The sequence below is a fragment of the Chenopodium quinoa genome, unplaced genomic scaffold (genome assembly GCF_001683475.1).
Source record: "Chenopodium quinoa cultivar QQ74 unplaced genomic scaffold, ASM168347v1, whole genome shotgun sequence".
In the NCBI taxonomy this organism is placed as follows: Eukaryota; Viridiplantae; Streptophyta; class Magnoliopsida; order Caryophyllales; family Amaranthaceae; genus Chenopodium; species Chenopodium quinoa.
Genome location: NW_018744830.1, coordinates 791,800 through 812,437, shown reverse-complemented (window position 1 = coordinate 812,437; position 20,638 = coordinate 791,800). Strand labels below are relative to the sequence as shown.

Here is a 20,638-nt window from a genome sequence, read left to right as displayed (position 1 = left end):
TCTCGAAGGCCCTCAAGTGAAGGTAAGGATTGTCAGTAGCCTTGAACTTAGGGATGTCATTGGCAGAGAACTTGTGCGGAAGAAGTTCCTTATCCACTGAGATCCCCTTAGAGCTTATGCCAAGGTACTTGTAGTCATGGAGATTTGACTTAAGCTGTCTTCAATGCGCTTGATTGTCTCAACTAGTACTTGCTTGTTGGGGTCTTCGGCCTTCTTGATCCGGGTGCTAAGTCCCTTAAGCATTTCAGCAAGACCATTTATAGTTTCTTGGAGTTTGTCAAAATCGATCTTCTTGACTTACTGCCATTCTTATCTTTCTTCTTTTTCGAACTTGACTCTAGAAAAGGAGTACTTGTATAAAGGTGTTGTCTTTGGTTAAACGTCCTTCTCTCCTTGACCAAACGGTGTGAGAAGGGAAACCATGGACACTCATTGTCAATCACTTGACCCAAACTTTATTCAATCATGCATAGATGGGGAAAGATCATAGTGTATGATGTGAATGATATGTATGGGGGAAATCATGAAAGAGGAAAGTGTTTTAGAAGTAAGGTGTATGTGAATGTGGAAAGTGTGATGTATGGAATGTGATGTGAACGGAAATTATGTATTTGTGGAAAAATGTGGAACAATCCGAGAAAATCCTTGACTCAAATGACGGAAAGAGTGACTCATGCATGGACCTAAGACGTGGTCATGGTGTGAAAAAAGTATATACAAGGTGTGTGTAAAGACTCATAAGTGAAAGTGATATGTTCAAGACTCGTGTGATGACCATGGGACTAGATATGTGGTTTGACACATACAAGACTAAGTTAAGACCTCGTTTATTCATTAAACCAGTTAATTAAGGTGGTAGGACTCGATTCGAAGACTGGGAAAGAATCGGCTGAACCATCGCGAGGCGATAGAGTCATCGCGGAACGCTTGAACCATCGCAGTGCAATGGAAGCTTGCGTTCTGCGCTACAAACCAAATTCAAACGCCAAAATTGGAACGTAATTCTATTTTGTTTTCAGTTATTCTTTCAAAGGTTTAAGCCTATAGTCTGCTAGGTCGAGCATATTCATAATTTAGATACATATTAATTAACCGGATTAATTAAGCAAAGTCCTCTGGGTTAGTATATACAAGTCATATGTACAAGAATCAAGTTAACACAAAGGGTTAGTTTAATCACAAGTAAGGATATGCACAAGTAGTCAAGTACTCACAACATGATGCAATGAGTTTGCAGCCTAGCCATGACTCTATTTCTCTAAGGTCAAGGATTATGGTGTCAAAAAGGGTCCATGGTTATGAGTCCGGATGCATCATGCGGAAGCCTTACCTTAGAAGGGTTGGCACGATGGATAGAACCCTGCAAGTTAAACTCGCTTCCATGGTTTGGTGAATTCACAATCTCGGATGCACCCATTGTTGCACGGAGCGTTCATTAGGGTGGATGGAGCATGAATTTCCAAGGGCTAAGACCATATGTTGAACACATATGGGTTCAGAAAAAGTCGAAAAAACTCAATCAGGAAGTAAAATCGGCAAAACAGTACTAGAATCAGTCAAAACATGAAAGAAGAAAACTGGCGCAATGTCGTGAAAACTCGATGCGAGAAAACAGAGACTATCGCGCAGTGACAGCTCTATCGCTCTGCGATAAAGTTGTCGTTTGGCGATGGTCACTGTCGTCTCGGGACAGTTCCAGTGCGTCGCGACAATTCAACTTTTTGATGTTTTTTCCAATTTTTCGTAGCGTTTATTCAATTTTAGTTGTAAAAGATATTTTCAGCTTTCCCTACGTGTAAATATCCTATGTTTTTTACGCATTATGGATGGTCTTTCCAATGCAAACCTTTTTATGCTTATGTCACAATGTTAATCAAAATTACGCACAACGAATATCTGGAATCTTTCAAGTCTCATCCACTCATTCTAAACCGATTGCCAAAATAAATTTTAGGAATCAAAATAAGAAATCTTCCCCGGTGGAGTCGCCAAAAACTGTAGGGAATTTTTCAAACTCAACCTTTAGAGCCCCACTTTGTTCGTACTTTTAGGCATGGCGGCTCTCCAAGGGAAGGAAGCTAGAAATAGAAGAGTCGCCAACAAGTTATAGGAACTTGTAAACCGTTCACATGTGCGAAGGTTACACCCCATTCACAATCACGGAGATCGCTAACTCCATATTGGTCCGGAACCATGACTGGATATTCGAGGATGATGGTATGAATCTAACCTAAAAAATATTGAACCCACCCTAAATCGGCCTCTACTTAATTCTTATGATATTCATGTGCGCTTTCCAATCAACATACATACATCAAGTTAGCCCGAAACCTGTTTAATCTACATTGGTTGATTATTTATGCACAATCAAATCTATTATTGATGATCACTTGAATTAAAATCATATTAAGCCTAAAATTAAATTCTTAATTATCTTATTAGGCGTGATTTTAAGTACAAATTTCCTTTAAACCTGCAAAAAGGGGCGTGATCAAGCAATAACAATTAATCATGAATAATCAAGCAACATATAATTAATTGACACAACAATCATCATCATAATCAGAATCATCAAAACATCATTAGTAGTAATATCCTAGGCATGATATTAAACGGATTAATAACAAATCCTAGCATGTCAATAATAAAAATCATAATCAAAGCATTAAACTAAACATGATACTAGGGATCATAAAAAATATCCTAACATGATGCTAGAAATTAATACCAACATTATAACATGATTCTAGAAATTAAAATAATATTTAAACATGATTTCTACTCCAAAATTAGGGATTAAGATAGTATATCTACGCACTTTGACGCGTTGGCTTTCTTGCTATTACAACAATACACGCGTTAGTAACTTCAAGAAAGATTAAATTAACAAAATAAATAAATCAATTAATAATAATTGAAATATAGATTTGGGACCAAACCGTCAGAACTATCAACCTTTCACGCCGAGATCGAAGGCAACGTTAGTATGTTTTGGAGTATTCGAATCTCGTGAAGGAATTAAGAGAGAGAGAGAATATTAGAGCGGGTGTTGATGATGATTGTTGGTGTTGATGGTATTGATCAAACTTGTTGATGATTGAAAACGGGGTGAAACGACCTTTATTTATAAGGAAAAAAGAGGGTCGAAAGATCATAAAAGAGGCACAATCCAAATTGGAATAAAATTACTTTCATCGCGGTGCGATAGGAATATCGCGGCGAGATGGTTTTGTCGTTCTGCTATGGTTTTCTAAAGATAAGAATTTGCACGGAATCCGATTTCCAATGGAGTTGCGTTAACCAAATATCTGTACATATTCTATTTGATCGGGAATAGGATTATCAAAAAAGAGATGTTTTATCCAATATCAAATTCTTAAATCTTTATCTTTATAAAACAGGATAAATTAGAACCTTCTAGAAAATTCTAGAAGCTTATAATAAATCCTAATTAGTTTAGGAATGGGAATTAAGGTAATTGGACCCTCTGCATGATCCTTGGGCCGCAGGTAAGTCAGACCTAAGTCCGGTTTAGGCTCGGTTTAGTATTTTGGCAATAACTTATTCGTTTTAAGTCGGATTTGGGCTTATAATATATCGTTGGAAATCTCTTTTTAAAACTCATCCAACTAAACAACAATTGGACTGAGGTTATGGACCAAAATAATCTGATTTGGACGTTTTTATGAATTGGACACGAAATGAATGATTTTTAGGTACACGAAATGAACGATTTTGGGTTAAACACACGAAATGAATGATTTTGGATTATAACATTTTAGGAAAGGTTGGACAGGGTCAAGGCTAAAGGAAAATTCATGAGACTCTTTAACTTTTTACCGTACTCATTAATCAAAGACGTGAAAGGCACTCATCACTGGGTTTGGTTTTTGGGAGACACTATCAGGTGTCTACAATTACCCCTAGCCGACCTCTCACCATCATAGTCCTCGCTATCGGCCAAAGCCAAAAAACTCATAGATTCTTGCCGGGCATAAAAGTCTTCAATCACTACCACAACAACAATCAACACGATTACTCTCGCTCGCGCTCTCTTTTCTGTCTCTCCTTAAATCCATAATTCCAATTTCTATGATCAAGGGTTTCCGCATCCTAATTTTCATAACCCCTCGAATTTTTCGGCTCCTCATCAGCATTTTCATCTTCGTCGTTAGCAAACATAAGCAGCAGACTATGCTGAAACAATCTGGAACTGGGTACTTTTGGAAATTACCATAATTCTAGTAGTTCGGTTGAGTGCGAGAGTTTGAGAATGAAGAAATTGGAGTTGGAATTGAATTAATTGAAGGAACATGAACTTGATTAGATGATTATTAAAAATGATAAAAACATCTTACCTCAAGAAATTGCTTTAATGGAGGAGATAAAACGTAGAGTACCCTTCAAGCTTTCATTGGAGAGCTCGGATTACGCTTCAATGTAGGAAAACGAGGTGAAAGCTCAAAACCTAGAGGTGGTATTCAGAAATTCGTGGGTGACGAGTCTGTTTTAGGAATTAGGGTTTGAATTAATGTTGATCAAAGAAGGGAAAATTGGGGAAAATTGTTCTAATAGAGGAGAGAAAAGCAGTGTACACTTCAATGGAAGAGAGATAGAGTATAATTACAGAGACAAAGAATAAAAGTGAGATAAAGAAAGCAGCAAGTGGAAGACAACTCATTGCACTGTTTGCAATGGCAAAAAAGGCAATTCAATATTCATTTTCAACAATAACCTGCATACTGTTCATAAGCTACAATAGCAAGGTTTTGATGTTTTTAGAAGGGGTATAGATATGAATTTGAAAATTTTCGTATGTATATGGTGAATAAAGTTAAAACTCAGGGGTATATGTTGAAAAACCGATTTATTAAATATTTCCTCTGTTCTACAAATATTGCAATAAGGATGAAATTACGCATCCCAAACACATTTAATATGCTAAAAAAATTTATAATTATATAAGAGTAAAAATTATAAAAAGTTGATATTGTGAAAGTATTTCACGAGATGAATCTAACAAGACCCCACATGACTATATTTTACTTTACGTATAAATCATAAAATGTGGTCAAACAAGCGTGATGAATAGTGTAAAAGTCCAGTTGTTGCAATATTACTAGAATGGAGGAAGTAGCAAACAATGTTTTGGGGAATCTTTTTTCGATAAATCAATTGACGGGTTCAATTCCAAATTTAAAAATTGGTAATCTTAAGCAATTTAATCAATCAATCATCAATAACATAATACTAAAATAAACACCAAGAATGACACGTGTCACTTCCTGGTATTGTTTTTCTCCCTCAAAAACTCCCCCTCCCCTTATAGAAAAAAATCTTTTATTTTTGGAATATTTGTATAATACAACTATAATAATATTATTCCAAATCTTAAATATATTATCTTTATTAAAATGTAATCCTTTTTATTTTGTGTTCTTAATTCTTCCATACACATTTACCTAAAATGTTATTCCAACACTTTTTTAATTATAGAAAAAGTGAGCCACTGTTCAGGTACAAGATACTACATTACCACCTAGACATCTTTCAAACGGAGTATTATTATTGAATTTTGCGAAAAAAAGTAATTATAAAATTGATTCATATGATTGATATTAAAGAAATTACTTAAAAACATCACTTTAATTTTGTTTTCTTTCTAAGTACCTCTAATATTTTGTTTCCTAGACTAATATAGTATTAGATATGACTATAAAATAAATGTTGTGTTCGACAACTATATCATGTGCTAATTCTAGGAAAATGTAAAATAGCAATCAATTATTTGATATTACATAATTAAAAAAATATAATATCTTAGTGTTTAGAATAAAAAAAAAAAAAAAAAAACCCAACACGTGGTCCAATCCCATAGTGACACGTGGCCCAATAAAAAGGGCAACACGTGTCCCTATAGGAAGATGACACATGGCAACCCTGAGAGCACCTGAATGAGAGAAAGGTCTCCTTACATCAGGAGGCCCAAATCCCGAGAATAACACTAAAAGCGGCGCCCCCAAAGGACACATGTCCTCTCCTAATTGCGCCGCCAATCATAGCACCCCATTCTAGACCATCAAACCCTAGATGGAACACTTTCCCACCCTTATAAATACCCCAATCATTTATGATGGGAGGGGTGGATTAAGACATATCATTCAAGAGCACTATATATCTCCAACTTCTCTCTACTTTCTCTCTCTACGTTACCTCATTTTTCGGTCACTAACTTGATCATCAGAGGCGAATATTCCGTCAATCGGAATATTCGTTATTTTGCAGGTGTCCAAGACCATCCGGCTGTATTCAAGACATGTATCCCGAGGGATTCCAAAAAATCTCAAAACATTTGGCGTCGTCCGTGGGGATACCCGTCTGGAATGGCTAAAGATGGTCAGACACCTGGTCCTGGTGAGGACGGGCACGTAGAGAATCTCATTGCAACAATCAACTCTAGCGATCCTTTGACTGCTTCTTTTCATAAGGCAGAGGATCCACCTGTCATGGCTGCTTCCTTCAAGGCCGCCTTGGAAAAGCTCCAAAAGGAGCTTGAGGATAAGATCCCCTCTTCTTCTAGACAGTAGTCCAGAAGAGAAGGAGAGGGTGTCCAAAAAAAACCCAAAGGTAAGACGGCCAACACTGAGGATGCTGGGAATACCCCATTCAGACGACATGCAAGGTCACCAAGGGTGCCCCGGATGAACTGGTCCAGGTTACTTGAGAAAACACAGTCGGCTGAGGGGCAGACCAAGCAGCCTAAAAAGGCAGCCGAACGAGTCATCCCTGCGCTGGAAAGATGTAAGAGACTATCTCCGGCACAAGCGTTAGGAGCAGGCACACTACTCGGACACTGCCTCCACTCCTACCATGTCGGATGAATTTTCCAACCACACTCTCTCCAAGCATACCAGCTCAGCCAGGACCAGTAGGAGTCAAGCTCACCATACTCTAACTCAAGTTCCATTAACTCAACCACCTCAATTTCAAAAGCCCTAGAATTATGGTGTAATTCTACGGCCCACTCCCCCTGTTTATGGGCAGTACGGGCAGTATGGCCAGCCGTACGACTAGACAGCATACCTGGTGGATCAGCCGCACAACCTCAACCTATTGATTGGCAAATGTGCTTGTTGAATCTTGGTGACAAGTCGCCTCCGTTTTCTCAAGAAATTCTTAACTCTCCTCATCTAGCTAAAGTGAAGAGCGTACTCGTGGGTGTCTATGATGGTACAGGCAACTCGAAAGAGCATGTTACCTCGTACAGAAATTTGATGTACTTGCAAAGTGTGGATGATGCCACCTGGTGTAAATGCTTCCCGACCACCCTCAAGGGTGTGGCACAAGACTGGTTCAATAGTCTGCCGGTCGAATGCATTAACTAGCTTCACAACTCTCAGCTTATTATTTGTTGGAAACTTCTCCTATAATATTCCACCTCGGAAGACTAGTCTTAACTTGGCGACCATCGTCCAAGGAAAAAAAGAGGGGTTGCGCTCGTACGTCTAGAGGTTCAACTTGGAGAAAGCTAAAATTCAGAATCTGCCGGTTGAAATGGCCTACTCGGAGTTCCTTTAAGGTTTAAGGCACAATGGTTTCAAGTTTGATTTAATAAGGAAAAAGATGTGGACATACGCAGGTGTTCTGTGGGAGGTCGAATTATGTTCGTTGACAAAGTCAGAGGAGCCGGCCAAGGGCGCTGAGAAGAAACCATCTTCTCAGCAAGACTCAGTCGGCAAAAAGAAGGAAGGAAACAATAAAAGAAAAGAGGTTTGGGTGGCCGACTACTAACAGACAAAGTCAAAGAAAGCTAAGACGTATGAGCCGCATTATGAGTACAACAAACATTGTTATTCAATTTTGATGGAAATCAAAGATAAGTTCGAGTTCGAGAAGCCTCAGCCTTTAAGAGGGTCGACCTAGTATAGAAACAAGAACAAGACTATCATTACCACAAGGATGTGGGGCATGACACGAACGATTGCAACAACTTGAAGAGGTTGCTAAATAAACTGGCCGAGAAGGGCATGCTCAACTCATATGTTCTGAAGTCCAAGTTCACCTACTCTCGGACAAACAAGTCTGAGAAGAAGAAAGAAAGAGAAAAAGATGATGATGGAAATAGCATATACTCAGGGTTTGTGGCCGTCATACCAAACGGCTTTGCTGCAGGTGGCCCGACCATGAAGGGAATCAAGCAAGATGCTTGGAATTTCGAAAATGTAATGCAGACCGAAAGGGTAAAGATCGAGCCCTTTCTAGAAGTGACTGTCTGTGAAGCTGACCGAGGGAAGATCAAAGCCCCCCATAATGATCCCATGGTGTTCATCTTGAAAGTCGCCAATTTGAAGGTCGGACGAGTGCTAATAGACACAGGCAGCTCGTTCGACATAATCAATCTAGCTTGCTTGAAGAATCTGAAGTTTCTAGAGGATGTCCTAAAGGATATCTCCCACCCGTTGGTTGGGTTCGGTGGGAGCATTATCCACCCAGTCGGACGAATAGACTTGCCTGTTCGATTTGGACAGAAGGGAGAAGGAAGGGACATGGTCGTCCGCTTCCAAGTTGTTAAGGAGCTCACCGACTACAATGTTATCATTGGCCACCCGACTTTGGCATTAGCAAAGGCCGTAATAGTCCCTCATTTGATGCTGATGAAGTTTGAGCGGTCGGATGGGAAGATAGGTTCCATACAGGGAAATCAAAAGATAGCCAAAGAATGTAATCAGCTGGCTTAAAACCAACAACACACGGACAAGGAAAAGCGTCCGAGCAAAATTCTGAAGAAGGGTTACTCCAAGCATACTAGGTCGGCAGAAAGCGCTAGTCAATCAAGAAAGAGCAAGCATATCAGCTAATGACCGTTGGTCGGACAGAAGAGTTGAGGCCCCAGCCGGCCGGCAATCATACAGACATAGTGCTTGACCCAGCCTGATCAGATGGTCAAAGTGAGCACTATGGCAATGGGCTTGCATGGAAATGACTTGATGAGTTTGTTAAGAGAATTCAGAGATGTGTTTGCATTTGAAGTTCATGAGATGTCGAGTATCAGCGCAGTCTTAGCAGTTCATAAGCTGGCAGTGAACCCGGCTGTGAGACATTTTCATCAGAAAAAAAGGAATCATTGTGAAGAAAGGAATCAAGCGGCCGCAACCGAAGTTAAAAAGCTGTTGAACGCCGGTTTTATTTGGCAATGTTACTACCCTGACTAGGTGGCCAATATAGTTCTTGTCAAGAAGCCGAATGGAACTTGGAGGATGTGCGTAGATTACACCGACCTCAACAAGGCATGCCCTAAGGATAGATTTCCCTTGCCTAAAATTGACCGCCTTGTTGATTCAACGGTCAGGCATGCCCTCATGAGCTTTATTGACGCATACTCCGGATTCCATCAAATCCCTTTGTGGGAAGAATACTAAGAAAGCAGCATTCGTGACCGAGCAGGGGCTACAAAGTTATGGCATTTGGCTTGAAGAATGCCCCTACTACATTTCAGCGACTTGTGAATATGGTCTTCAGAGATCAGATCGGCCGGAACATGGAGGCTTATATTGATGATATGATTGTTAAATCAAAGAGGTCGTCCAATGATCTGAATGACCTCCGAGAAACATTTACCGAACTCAGGTGGCATACAATGATGTTAAATCCAAAAAAGTGTGTCTTTAGTGTTGAGTCCGGTAAATTTCTTGGCTTTTTAATTGATCAGCACGGCATTAAGGCCAACAGTGAAAAGATCCAAGCGGTCTTAGACATGAAATCGCCCAGAACCATAAAAGAAGTTCAAAGATTGATCGGCTACTTAGCTGCACTCGGACGATTTCTGTCAAGATCAGGGGATAAGTGCCGCTATTTTTTGGCCTCAAAATTAAGTGGATTTGATATCACATTCGAACCCAGAAAAGCAATCTAGGGCCAAGTCTTTGCAGATTTCTTGGCTGAAATGACACGGCCAGATTTACAGCCGGCAGGGGATCAGATCTGAAAAGTTTTTGTGGATGGAAGTGCTACGGCGACCAGATGCAGCGCTGGTATAATTTATTTATCTCCCAAAGGAGATAAGTTTGAATATGCTTTGAGATTTCAGTTTCAAGCCTCTAACAACGAGGCCGAGTATGAAGCCCTTCTGGCCGGCCTTAGAATGTGTAAGGCGGTCGGGGCAACAAAAATTGATGCTTGTTCAGACTCTTAGCTGATAGTCAACCAAGTGAATGGTGACTACGAGTCTAGGGAGCCGACAATGATGAAGTATTTACAAATGGTGAAAGATGAGGCCTAGAGCCTAGAGCATTTCACGCTGCAACAAGTCCCTCGGTCCGAGAATCATCAAGCGGACGCCCTGTCCAAACTAGCCTCCTCAGCATCATGTGATACTCCGAGATTTGTGTTCTAGTAAGTCAAGGAAAAGAGGAGCATCGATGCCGAGCCCGTGAAAATCATTGACAGAAGCTCCACATGGATGGACGGAATAATCTCCTATCTCAAAGATGGAGTTCTCGGCTGGCTGATGAAGAAAAAGGCGACATGGTTTGAGATGAAGGGAGAGGACTTGTTCAAAAGATCATTTGTAAAGCCCTACTTGAAATGTGTTGCACCCGAGAGGGGGCATGAGGTGTTGAACGACCTCCACCGAGGGCATTGCGGATCACACATAGGCGGACGAGCCTTAGCCGAAAAAGTTACCCATCTGGGGTATTACTGGCCGAGCATGAATTCAGCACCATGGAAATGGTGAGAAAATGTGACAAGTGCTAAAGATTTGCGACCCTCATCCACCGCCCGGCAAATAGCTTGTCGACCATAAGTAGTCCACTTCCCTTTGCAAAATGGGGCATGGACATCTTGGGGTCGTATACACCAGCATCCGGACAGAGGCGGTACGTGTTAGTAGCAGTTGACTACTTCACGAAGTGGGTTGAGGCCGAGTCCGTCCAAGGAATCAAATGGAAAGATGTATCCGCCTTCATCTGAAAAAACATAATCATACGCTTTGGTGTGCCGCAATCAATGGTGTTCGATAATGGACCACAATTTGAGACCGACCATCCCAGGGATTGGCTGAGTGACCAGGGCATAGCACACTGCTTTGCCTCAGTCGAACGCCCAAAGGCTAATGGCCAAGTTGAAGCATACAACAAGTTGATCTCCAACGGCATCAAGCGGAAGCTTGAGAAAGCAGGCGGCCTATCAGCTGATGAGTTGGTTAATGTGTTATGGTCCATTTGAACAACAGAAAAGAGTTCAATAGGGGAGATCCCATTCTTTCTGGTCTATGCCGCCGAGGCCATGCTCTCAATGAAATGTATGATCCCACACTACGAGTGATGCTATTTGATGAATCGGCCAATTGGGAGGCCATGAAGACCGGCCTAGACTTCTTGCCAGAAGCTAGGGGCAATGCGGCGCTTAGACATGAAAAATTTATCGTCTAAGGATGACAAGGACATACAATCGCAAAGTGTCAAAGCGGCCGCTTAAGATTGGAGACTTGGTCTTGAGAAAAATGGAAGCGGTAGGCCGAGCAAAAGAGGTTGGCAAGCTAACCCATAACTGGGAAGGGCCCTACCAAATTAAGGAAGAAGTACGAGATGGTACCTACCATCTTGAAGCTTTAGATGGTCGTCCTGTTCCCCGTACATGGAATAAGGACAATCTGAAAAAATATTATGTATAAATTTTTTGTACTTAGCCAAAAGTTGTATATACAACTAGGCCTAAACGGCCAAGCAGTGTAATTAAAGACGTATGGCCAAAAGCAATGTAATTTTGAAGATATTAATGATAAAGTCAAACATTTTTATTAAAATTTTGCCATTTGCTTTGTACGTTTACTTATTGATAAGCAGAATTGCCGCCTAAAAACAAAAATAAAGGTGGCTTGCAACATAGCAACTCGGCCCCTAATGACGGCAAGGTTGAATAGCATGCAATTTATATTAGGTATGCTCACCTAATAAGTAGCCATGCCGCCTAAGAACGAAAATGAAGTTGCTTGCAACATAGCAGCTCGGGCCTTAAAAGGGCATGTTTAAGCGGCCTGGTAAAATACCTAGCAAGGGCATTCCCCAGCAATGCAACTCGGCCATAATGGTCAAAATTCTTTTCACACCATCCTGCCATTGGGTGAAATTTTAAAAAAAAAAAAAAAAAAAAAAAAAAAAAAGCTTACACCAATGAGCATAAACAAAATTGCTCATGAGCAAAATGAAAAATGCTCTGAGCATTTTTTAAGATGAATAGTAACTATGTGGGGCCCACAAGGCAAGTAAAAAAGAAAAGAAAAAAAATAATATACTAGAGAGAAATATAGGTGGATATTATATTAGTAAAAGTAAGAGAGAGAATGGTAAAGAAATTTTTATTATCATTGATGGGATAAAAATATGATTACAAAAATGCCCATAAGTAGGAAGAGAGAGAAAGTGGGTAGGAAGAGAATGAGAAAACAAATTTTTGCTCATTGTTGATAGTGCACGGATATAACAAAAAAGAATTTATAACTGTGCACCTTTTCAAGTCATATTATCACTCAAAATATGTAAAATCTTGGTATTAACATAAACCAAACTACAAAAACGAAAATAATATAAATAAAAGAAAATTCGTATCTACAACAAAATTTAGTGGAATTTGTAATTAGACAGAGTAATCACATATATACAGGGTTAATATTTGTTTTCCTTAAGATTAGCTATATGTACCTTAACATAATACACGATATGAAAGTACTTTGCAGTCTTTAACTTTTTCAATAAAAAAAAAAAAAAAAAAAAATTGGAAGAGAAAAAACAAAAAGTCTAGTTGGGAAAAAATTGAAAGAGAAGCTGACACGTGTACAATTTGAAAAAAAAAAATGATGTCAGCGGTTGTTATTTTAGTATTAGTTATATAAATATGTATTATTTTTAGATTACATATTTACAGAACAAAACAAATGGTACTGTTTGACAAAAAGTCTAAAACACTTGAAGATCCTGGGATCCAACTCACACAGTAAGACTTTGCACTCATTCATCACCACCATTCATGAATTTTCTTTTGTCAATTCGGTCAAGAAATGAAGGCGTGTATATTACGCACACAAACATCATCCATATTTTCTTCATTTCATCATTTTTATAATTTCTCTTGGTACCAACATTGTCATCTTTCAAACTCATACTCTTCCTACTACTAAGTTTTAAATTTCACGTGTATATATAATTCAATACTCTCCAGCATAGTGAAATCCCAAATATAACCAATTCTAGTATAGCACCAAATGTCCATTTACCAAATACTTTGTGCAACTTATTTTAAGTATTTAGACATGTCAATTCAGCCTGACTTAATAGTCCAATATGACTCAACTAGAATCTAAACCCGAATTACCAAGAGAGAACCCAATCCTGACTCAAATAACTCAAAATCGACCCATTTGACCCATATATCGTATTTTGTAATGACCCAAAGGACCCGAAATCTGACTCAAACCCGACCCATTAACCTAAATTGGCAGGCCTGGCCTATACGTATTGCGTTATATACATATAATTCCTCATATTAACTATTTGAATATATTTGATCTTAACTAAACTTATTTTTAGCGGTAAGCTTAAATTTATCTTATTTGAAATAATTTTTCAAAACTTATTACTAAATGACTATAAGTCAAATGAATCAATTTAAAAAGAACTGAGGAAATATAGTTAACAAGTTGAACTAGACACACTTTTAAATCATACACTCGAGATTTTAATGTACATTATACTGATAGATTGTTACTCCATCTGTTTTAAAATACTTGCTCCACTTTTCATTTGCGGCATTTTTTAAATACTTGCTCCATTTCCTTATTTGGAAAGGTTTTACAATATTTAATACATTTCTCTCAACCAGTAGGCCCAACATAAATCATATTTTATTAATTTCATATTCACTCTCCTCCAATTCTCTCAACTACTTTTGCTTTTTATAATTTTTTATTCTTCCACTTACCCCACTACTTCCATATTTTATTACTTTCTCCAATTTCTCCTAAAACTCCGCGCATGGAGAAATGGAGCAATTATTTAAAAATGGAGGGAGTATATATATTTGGGTGCACGATTCACCCATGCGTATTTTGTTCTCATTTTATTGATCATTTTTCATTTATCATCAAATGAAAGACAAAAACTAACTTTGAGTTAATTAGGTGTACGATATAACCGGGTGTATATAAAAAATTTCAGATACTCCCGAGAGTATAAACTACATGTTTCGTATGATTTGCAAGTAGGGCCGAGCAAAACTACTCGAAAAATTGAACACCCGATCCGTAACCGATCCGAAAATTAGGAAACCCCATCCAATAACCATAACGTTCCGGGTACCCGACCAATAATTTGTTATCGAGTATGGTTATTGGGTGTCATATTAAAATTAACGGTTATCCGTTTCGATCCGATAAGCAATTTTTTGTTTTTTTTTTCCTACTTAAATCTATTTGGCCAAAATCTAAACTCTTACTTTACTTCATAATGACTTTATAATTTGAATGATTAGTAATATTATAAAAAAGTTTGGTCAAGATCATGTGGTATTGTTGTTAATTAGTGTTGAATGATATCATAATAACTTATTAGTTTAATTATCATTATTGGATATTTTATTGGGTATCCGATAATCGATTTGGTTAATGGATGGTTATCGATTATCCGAACCGTTAGTGTAAACGGTACGGGTACCCCATCCATGCTCACCCTTTTGCAAGTATAATTTATCGATGGTATTTATGTCATTTCCGCATTTATCTTTAGTATAGTAGACCAGAGTTGACCCCACCAATAAATGTTTTTCCAACGTTACACAATCCCTTTGAAATAAACAGAAGACCAACAACACAGTATTATAGTCACCAAACACAGCACCCCCACAGTCAGCAACTTTGCAAAGAAAAAGAAAAAGAAAATCATTTCTTTCTACACAAAATTAAAAAACCAAAAGTAAAAATTTGGAACCCAAAAAAAAAAAGCCGCCTTGATTTCCGCCATTAATACATCTTCAAACTTCAAACTTTAAACAATCAGTTATTTCACAGTACGGTAAAACGAGAGAAACAAACAAACCAAGAGACAAGAAAACAGTGAGGAATTCTGGGATGCTTCAACTTCCACCGGCGACGGCGGCGTTTATGCTTATAATCGCCGCCGTAGTGTTGCCGGTGACGGTGGTTTCCAGTAATTTTCCGGCGACTGTTTTACAACTTCAGCGGATTTTTCCGTTGAATGAAAGAGTGGAGTTTAAGGTTCTTCGTGCTCGTGATGCTGCACGCCATGAACGAATCTTGCAAGGGGCCGGCGGTGGCGGTGGTGGTGGGGTTGTTGATTTTTCTGTTCAGGGTACCTCTGATCCTTATCTTGTTGGGTATGAATGATTAATTTTACTATAATTTGAATTTTGTTTTCTGTTTTTAGTGATTTAATTATTATGGGGTTTTGTTGTTCTTGAAGTTTAATTGTTTCTTTTGATGGGTTGTTGAAGAATTCTATGAATGATTAGTTTGTTGAACTTTGGTTGATTAACTTTGGTTGATTTGCACTCTTATGTATTTTGCTATTTTTGGGTTGAATTTTCCAAGAAAAGAATGTTTTCTAGTAAGTGTGAATTTTGTTATTTTTGGGTTGAATTTTCCAAGAAAAAAAAAAGCTTTTTTTTATTTGCGTGGAGGGTATTTTTATTAGTAGTGTGATGCTGCATTTAGCATTTGTATTTGTATTTATGAAAGTCCGGTATTGGGGTTTTTGATTTTGTGTTGGTGTTGGTTTAAGGTAGGCTGTATTTTACTAGAGTGAGCTTAGGAACTCCTCCAAGGGAATACAATGTGCAGATTGACACTGGAAGCGACATATTGTGGATAACTTGCAATTCATGTATCGATTGTCCAAGGACAAGTGGCCTTGGGGTAATGTTTTCTGCTCATTGTTGTGCTATGTTCGAGCTGGTTTGCTTGTTTAATTGATGCCTGACAGTTGTTATGATTTTGTTCTGGCTTCTTATAGATTGATCTCAATTTCTATGATATCACTGGTTCCTCGACTGCAAACACTGTTTCTTGTTCAGACCCGATATGTACTACTATGGTTCCATCAGCATCGTCTCAGTGCTCAGCTGAAACTAAACAGTGTGGTTACTCGTTCCAATATGGCGATGGAAGTGGAACATCAGGGTTTTATGTGTCTGATATGCTGTATTTTGATATGATTCTTGGGAACTCTATGGTTGCTAACTCATCTGCCTCTATCGTTTTTGGGTGAGCACTACTTTCCTGTTATAATTTGCTTGTGATGTTGATCTATCCTGCTAACATGTTATGAAGGATAAAGTATGTGTAGAGAATTGCTTTGTTGCAAAACCCTTTAGCATGTTCTGTTCATGTTTGCTCTCCTTGATTTTCGTACTTTTACAATTATTTCAATTTTAACTCCTTTTGGCTTTATTGCTGGCTGCAGATGCAGCAATTATCAATCTGGGGACTTGACCAAGTCAGAACGTGCTATTGATGGGATCTTTGGCTTTGGTCAGCAGGGATTGTCTGTTGTATCCCAATTATCTTCTAGAGGAATAACACCTCGTTCATTTTCCCATTGTTTGAAAGGAGGGGGAAATGGTGGGGGTATTCTGGTCCTTGGTGAGATTTTGGAGCCAAATATTGTGTATAGTCCGCTTGTGCCATCACAGTATGTTTTTCTATTCTCCTTTGAGAACATCTTTCTTGTGAATTTTCTGTATTACTCACTTTCTTGCATTGTTCTTACTTCTTTTGCCTTTAATATGTAAGGTGTAATATTGGTGTGTATTCAAGTTAAACGGTTTGTCATTATTTATAGAGTTCTTTTTACAATATCAAGATATCTACATAGATATTTTTGACCATCTGTTTTAGTCATCGAGTGGTGTAGTTTGGTCTATTCTCTGCTTATGCAATATACAATAGGAAGACGGTGTTATTTTCCTTCGGTGGGGTTTTACATCCTGCCATGGTTGCATATGAACTTAGTACTTCCAAGATAATGACAGATTTTCAATGAATACTCAGTTGCACATTGCTTAAGGGCCTAAAGACTGTTTAAAAAGGATTAGTTCAACAGTAAATTGAGAAGGAAGAATGAAATAGAGGAGAAACAAAAGTGACAGTGTTATTAAAATTAATGTCTCTGCCTTGGGAGTAGTTTTCTTATGACAGCTCCTCTTGCCATTTTCTTTGCAAGACACTCTTTTACCTTTTTAAAAATAACTGTACATGGTACAATGAACTATTCAGTCTTAAACACTGAAAACTATAATGTCAGTTTTCTTGTAATTCAATCTTTGCTTCTTACTCAGAAGTTTGACAGCACTTAATACAAAACTTTTCAGGCCTCATTATAATTTGGACCTGCAGAGCATCGCAGTGAATGGGATATTATTGCCAATTGATCAATCAGTGTTTGCAACATCGAACAACCGAGGAACAATTATCGACTCTGGAACAACTTTGGCATATCTGATTGAAGAAGCTTATGACCCTTTAGTTGAAGCGGTGAGTCTTATACTGTTCGTTACAAAATTAGTAGTAAATATGCCTCCTTTTCCTTTGAAGTTTTTTTATTTTGGTATAACTTAGAAGTTGGCTGGGATATCTTTTTTTCTTTAAATTTCTTTTTGTTTGGAAAGGGTCCTCATGTTTTAGTGGGTTGATTATATTTTAGCTCGTATATTGTCTCATAAGGTTGATGATAAACTTTGGCATCTCTTTCTAACTAAAAGATAGCCTCAGGACATTGCCTCACCCCTTGAGGGTAGTGTTGGAAGAAGTTGAATCTTCTCTTGAGGTAAGCATAGCCAACTTCCAATATGGAGCTTGAGAAGGCTAAGAATAATATTCTGTTGAATGTTTCATTTTTGCCTTTTACAAATCAATGCTAATAGATATGAGTGAACTGACCACCCAAAGTTCTGGCAGATTGTCAGATTGGTGATGTAGCTGTTAATGACATCAGTCATGTCACAGTAAATTGAAATGAATCACAATCATCTTTTTGGTGCTCTCTCTTGATTCTAGACATTCAAGGGTGCCAATGGATCTTGGTATCAGGCTTTCTCATTATCTTGTTGTGTGCAGGTAACCAGTGCAGTTTCACAATCTACAAAACCCCTTATTTTCAAAGGAGAACAATGTTACAAGGTTTTAGTAAGGTCTGTCTTACTATGTTCCCTTCTCATTGTTTCATTCTTTGTAAAATTGCTGGTATTGGCCTGAACTTCTGATGATAAATTTATTTCCGTACTTAGTGTAAGCGGTTTGTTTCCACCTATGAGCTTCAACTTTGCGGGTGGTGCGTCCATGGTGTTGAGACCAGAAGACTACCTTGTACATATGGGCTTTGTCGTAAGTCATTCAGCCTTCACCGTGTGAAAATTTGAATTTATTTTTATGCGAATCTGCTATTATTGTGATACTAAAAAATTTGATTTGGCGAAACAGGATGGTGCCGCACTTTGGTGTATAGGATTTCAGAAGGTTCAGCAGGGTCAAGGAATTTCGATATTAGGAGGTTAGTCACATCACTATTTTTCATATAGATCCACCGGAATGTAGACTTGATGTAGTACTTGTATGCTCTAAGCTGCATCACTTAGTTAAGCAGCATACTTGACTTGACTTGGCAGAAGTATTGCAATTTCCTTTTATGCTAAAGTTGGGCGAGTGGTTGGCAGTTTTCATCTGAAGTTCGGAAAAGGGATAATGTAGAAGTTGAATACTGAATTATTAAAGTCATCAACTTACAAATTACAAAACCTCCAAGCATTACTGTCATATCTATAGAGGCTCGGAAGACATCATAAAATTTAAACTTGCCTCACGTCTATTGGGTCTGCCTTGTTACTTAGCTTGACAGGGGGGGGGGGAGGGGAGGGGAGATTGAGCTCTGTTGTCGTTCAAGGGTTCAGACTATGATTCTATGAACAAGAATTTCATGTGCATTCAACTCTACGGCAAGTGATTGTGTGAATATTTCTCCACGGGTCAAGTGTAGAGAGATCAAGGTGTATGCTACTGTGTAAGAAACTAAGAGAGTTTTTGAAAGGCATAGTGTCAGCACCTTTCAATAGCTAGAACTGCAATTGATTTCGTCTTTCTGTGACAGTTTATATTTTTATTTATTTGTTTATTTCTTAAAAAAATTTCTTCTACTACTTTTACTGACATGTCTAAATTTGTACCATTTGAAGCTTCAAACATTTCACATATTTAATTTGACTTTTGATTTACTGCAGACCTTGTTCTGAAAGATAAGATTGTTGTTTATGATCTCTCTCATCAGAGAGTTGGATGGGCTAGTTACGACTGTAAGTACAGCTGCATCTCATTTCACTCACTGCTCTTCCAGTGCTCTGAAAGATGTCTGACTGATGTGCTCATTTCACAGGTTCCTTGTCCGTCAATGTCTCCGTTACATTTGGCAGGGATGAATTTATTAATGCTGGGCAAGTAAGCGTTAGCAGCTCGTCCAAAAACTTTCTCCTGGGTCTCATACCATCTCTCTTTGAGGCTCTTATTGCACAGATTATAACCTTTCTGATCCTGTAGCTAACCTTTCACTTCAGAGAATTCTCAATCTTTTGCTTTGTTAATCGCTATTACCATTGATTGGCAAGGCATTGTAGTTTTGTCTATGATCATATTGTATTTTTCAAATTCTACGTGATGCTGAAATTTCTCATGTGTGCACGCAGATTCGCCCAATTTGTAGTCTAAATCAGTGTCAGGAATGTAAATTATCCATATAGTGCTAATGTTGTATGTCAAGTGTTGTAGAATTAGTACCACGACAGCTGAAGTAGAATACAGTGATTCGAGTTGCAGGAGGTTTCGTTCCAGAACAAGAGGAACCTTACTATACTATTTTGTTTTAATTCTTACGCTTTTTTTTGTAAGATTTTTTCCCCAAAATTGTAATTGCAAAGTTGATTCTGGATATACTATCTTTTAGGGAGAATAATTGTTAATATTTCAGAATCCTTTGATAATGTTTACAGTATAATTTACTTGTTTCAATTAACGTTCCTGTTTATTGTGGTAAGTTTAGGCTTTGTTCTCTTCATCTTATTCTTACTACTATGGAATATTAATCAAATCAGATTTCTAACCAGACATTCAAAGGACACTATTTTTTCTTATTTCTGGTTATTAAGTGTCATATATCATTAATTTCATATTCTCTGTCTCAAAAAAAAAAAAAAAAAAAAAAACGTATTTGTAAAATAAAAGAAATTAGATAATTGAAAATTACTCGTTGAGACAAATCTAATACGATTCCACTTAATGATATTTTTTCTTATGCGTTAGAGGTGCTAATCAAATTAGACAATTAAACTAGATCATACTTTAAAAAAAGTCAGACTAGAATACCTTATTTCAAGTGAAAAGAACAATGGGTGCTAATCGAGCGAGTCGATCACCACGATCTAAGGGGTGCTCAACTCGACTAGAAAACTTTTTTTTATGTGCTCAACTCGTGCTCGTTAAAGTTTCGAGCCAATAAAAACTGCTCAACTCGTACTCGTTAAAGTTTTGAGTCGAGTCGAGTAGCTCACGATCTCCTCGTTAAAGTTTTGGCCCTTCTAAAATTAT

The 20,638-nt window shown here is 38.1% G+C and overlaps 1 protein-coding gene across 2 annotated transcripts; it reads left to right on the top strand.

Annotated features, from left to right (window-relative positions):
• The first annotated feature begins 14,681 nt into the window (after positions 1-14,681).
• LOC110704328 (aspartic proteinase-like protein 2) lies at positions 14,682-20,256 on the top strand. Of its 2 annotated transcripts, none has more exons than XM_021882117.1 (10): positions 14,682-15,387; positions 15,792-15,925; positions 16,023-16,273; positions 16,473-16,700; positions 17,380-17,542; positions 18,125-18,198; positions 18,295-18,391; positions 18,488-18,557; positions 19,282-19,353; positions 19,434-20,256. In XM_021882117.1, exons 1-10 carry the CDS (start codon positions 15,249-15,251, stop codon positions 19,592-19,594), a joined length of 1,389 nt encoding a protein of 462 aa, XP_021737809.1. In that variant the 5' UTR covers positions 14,682-15,248; the 3' UTR covers positions 19,595-20,256. The 2 variants fall into 2 exon arrangements, with proteins under 2 accessions (XP_021737809.1, XP_021737808.1); XM_021882116.1 differs by having other exon boundaries at positions 14,683-15,387; positions 15,796-15,925.
• Positions 20,257-20,638: the final 382 nt, after the last annotated feature.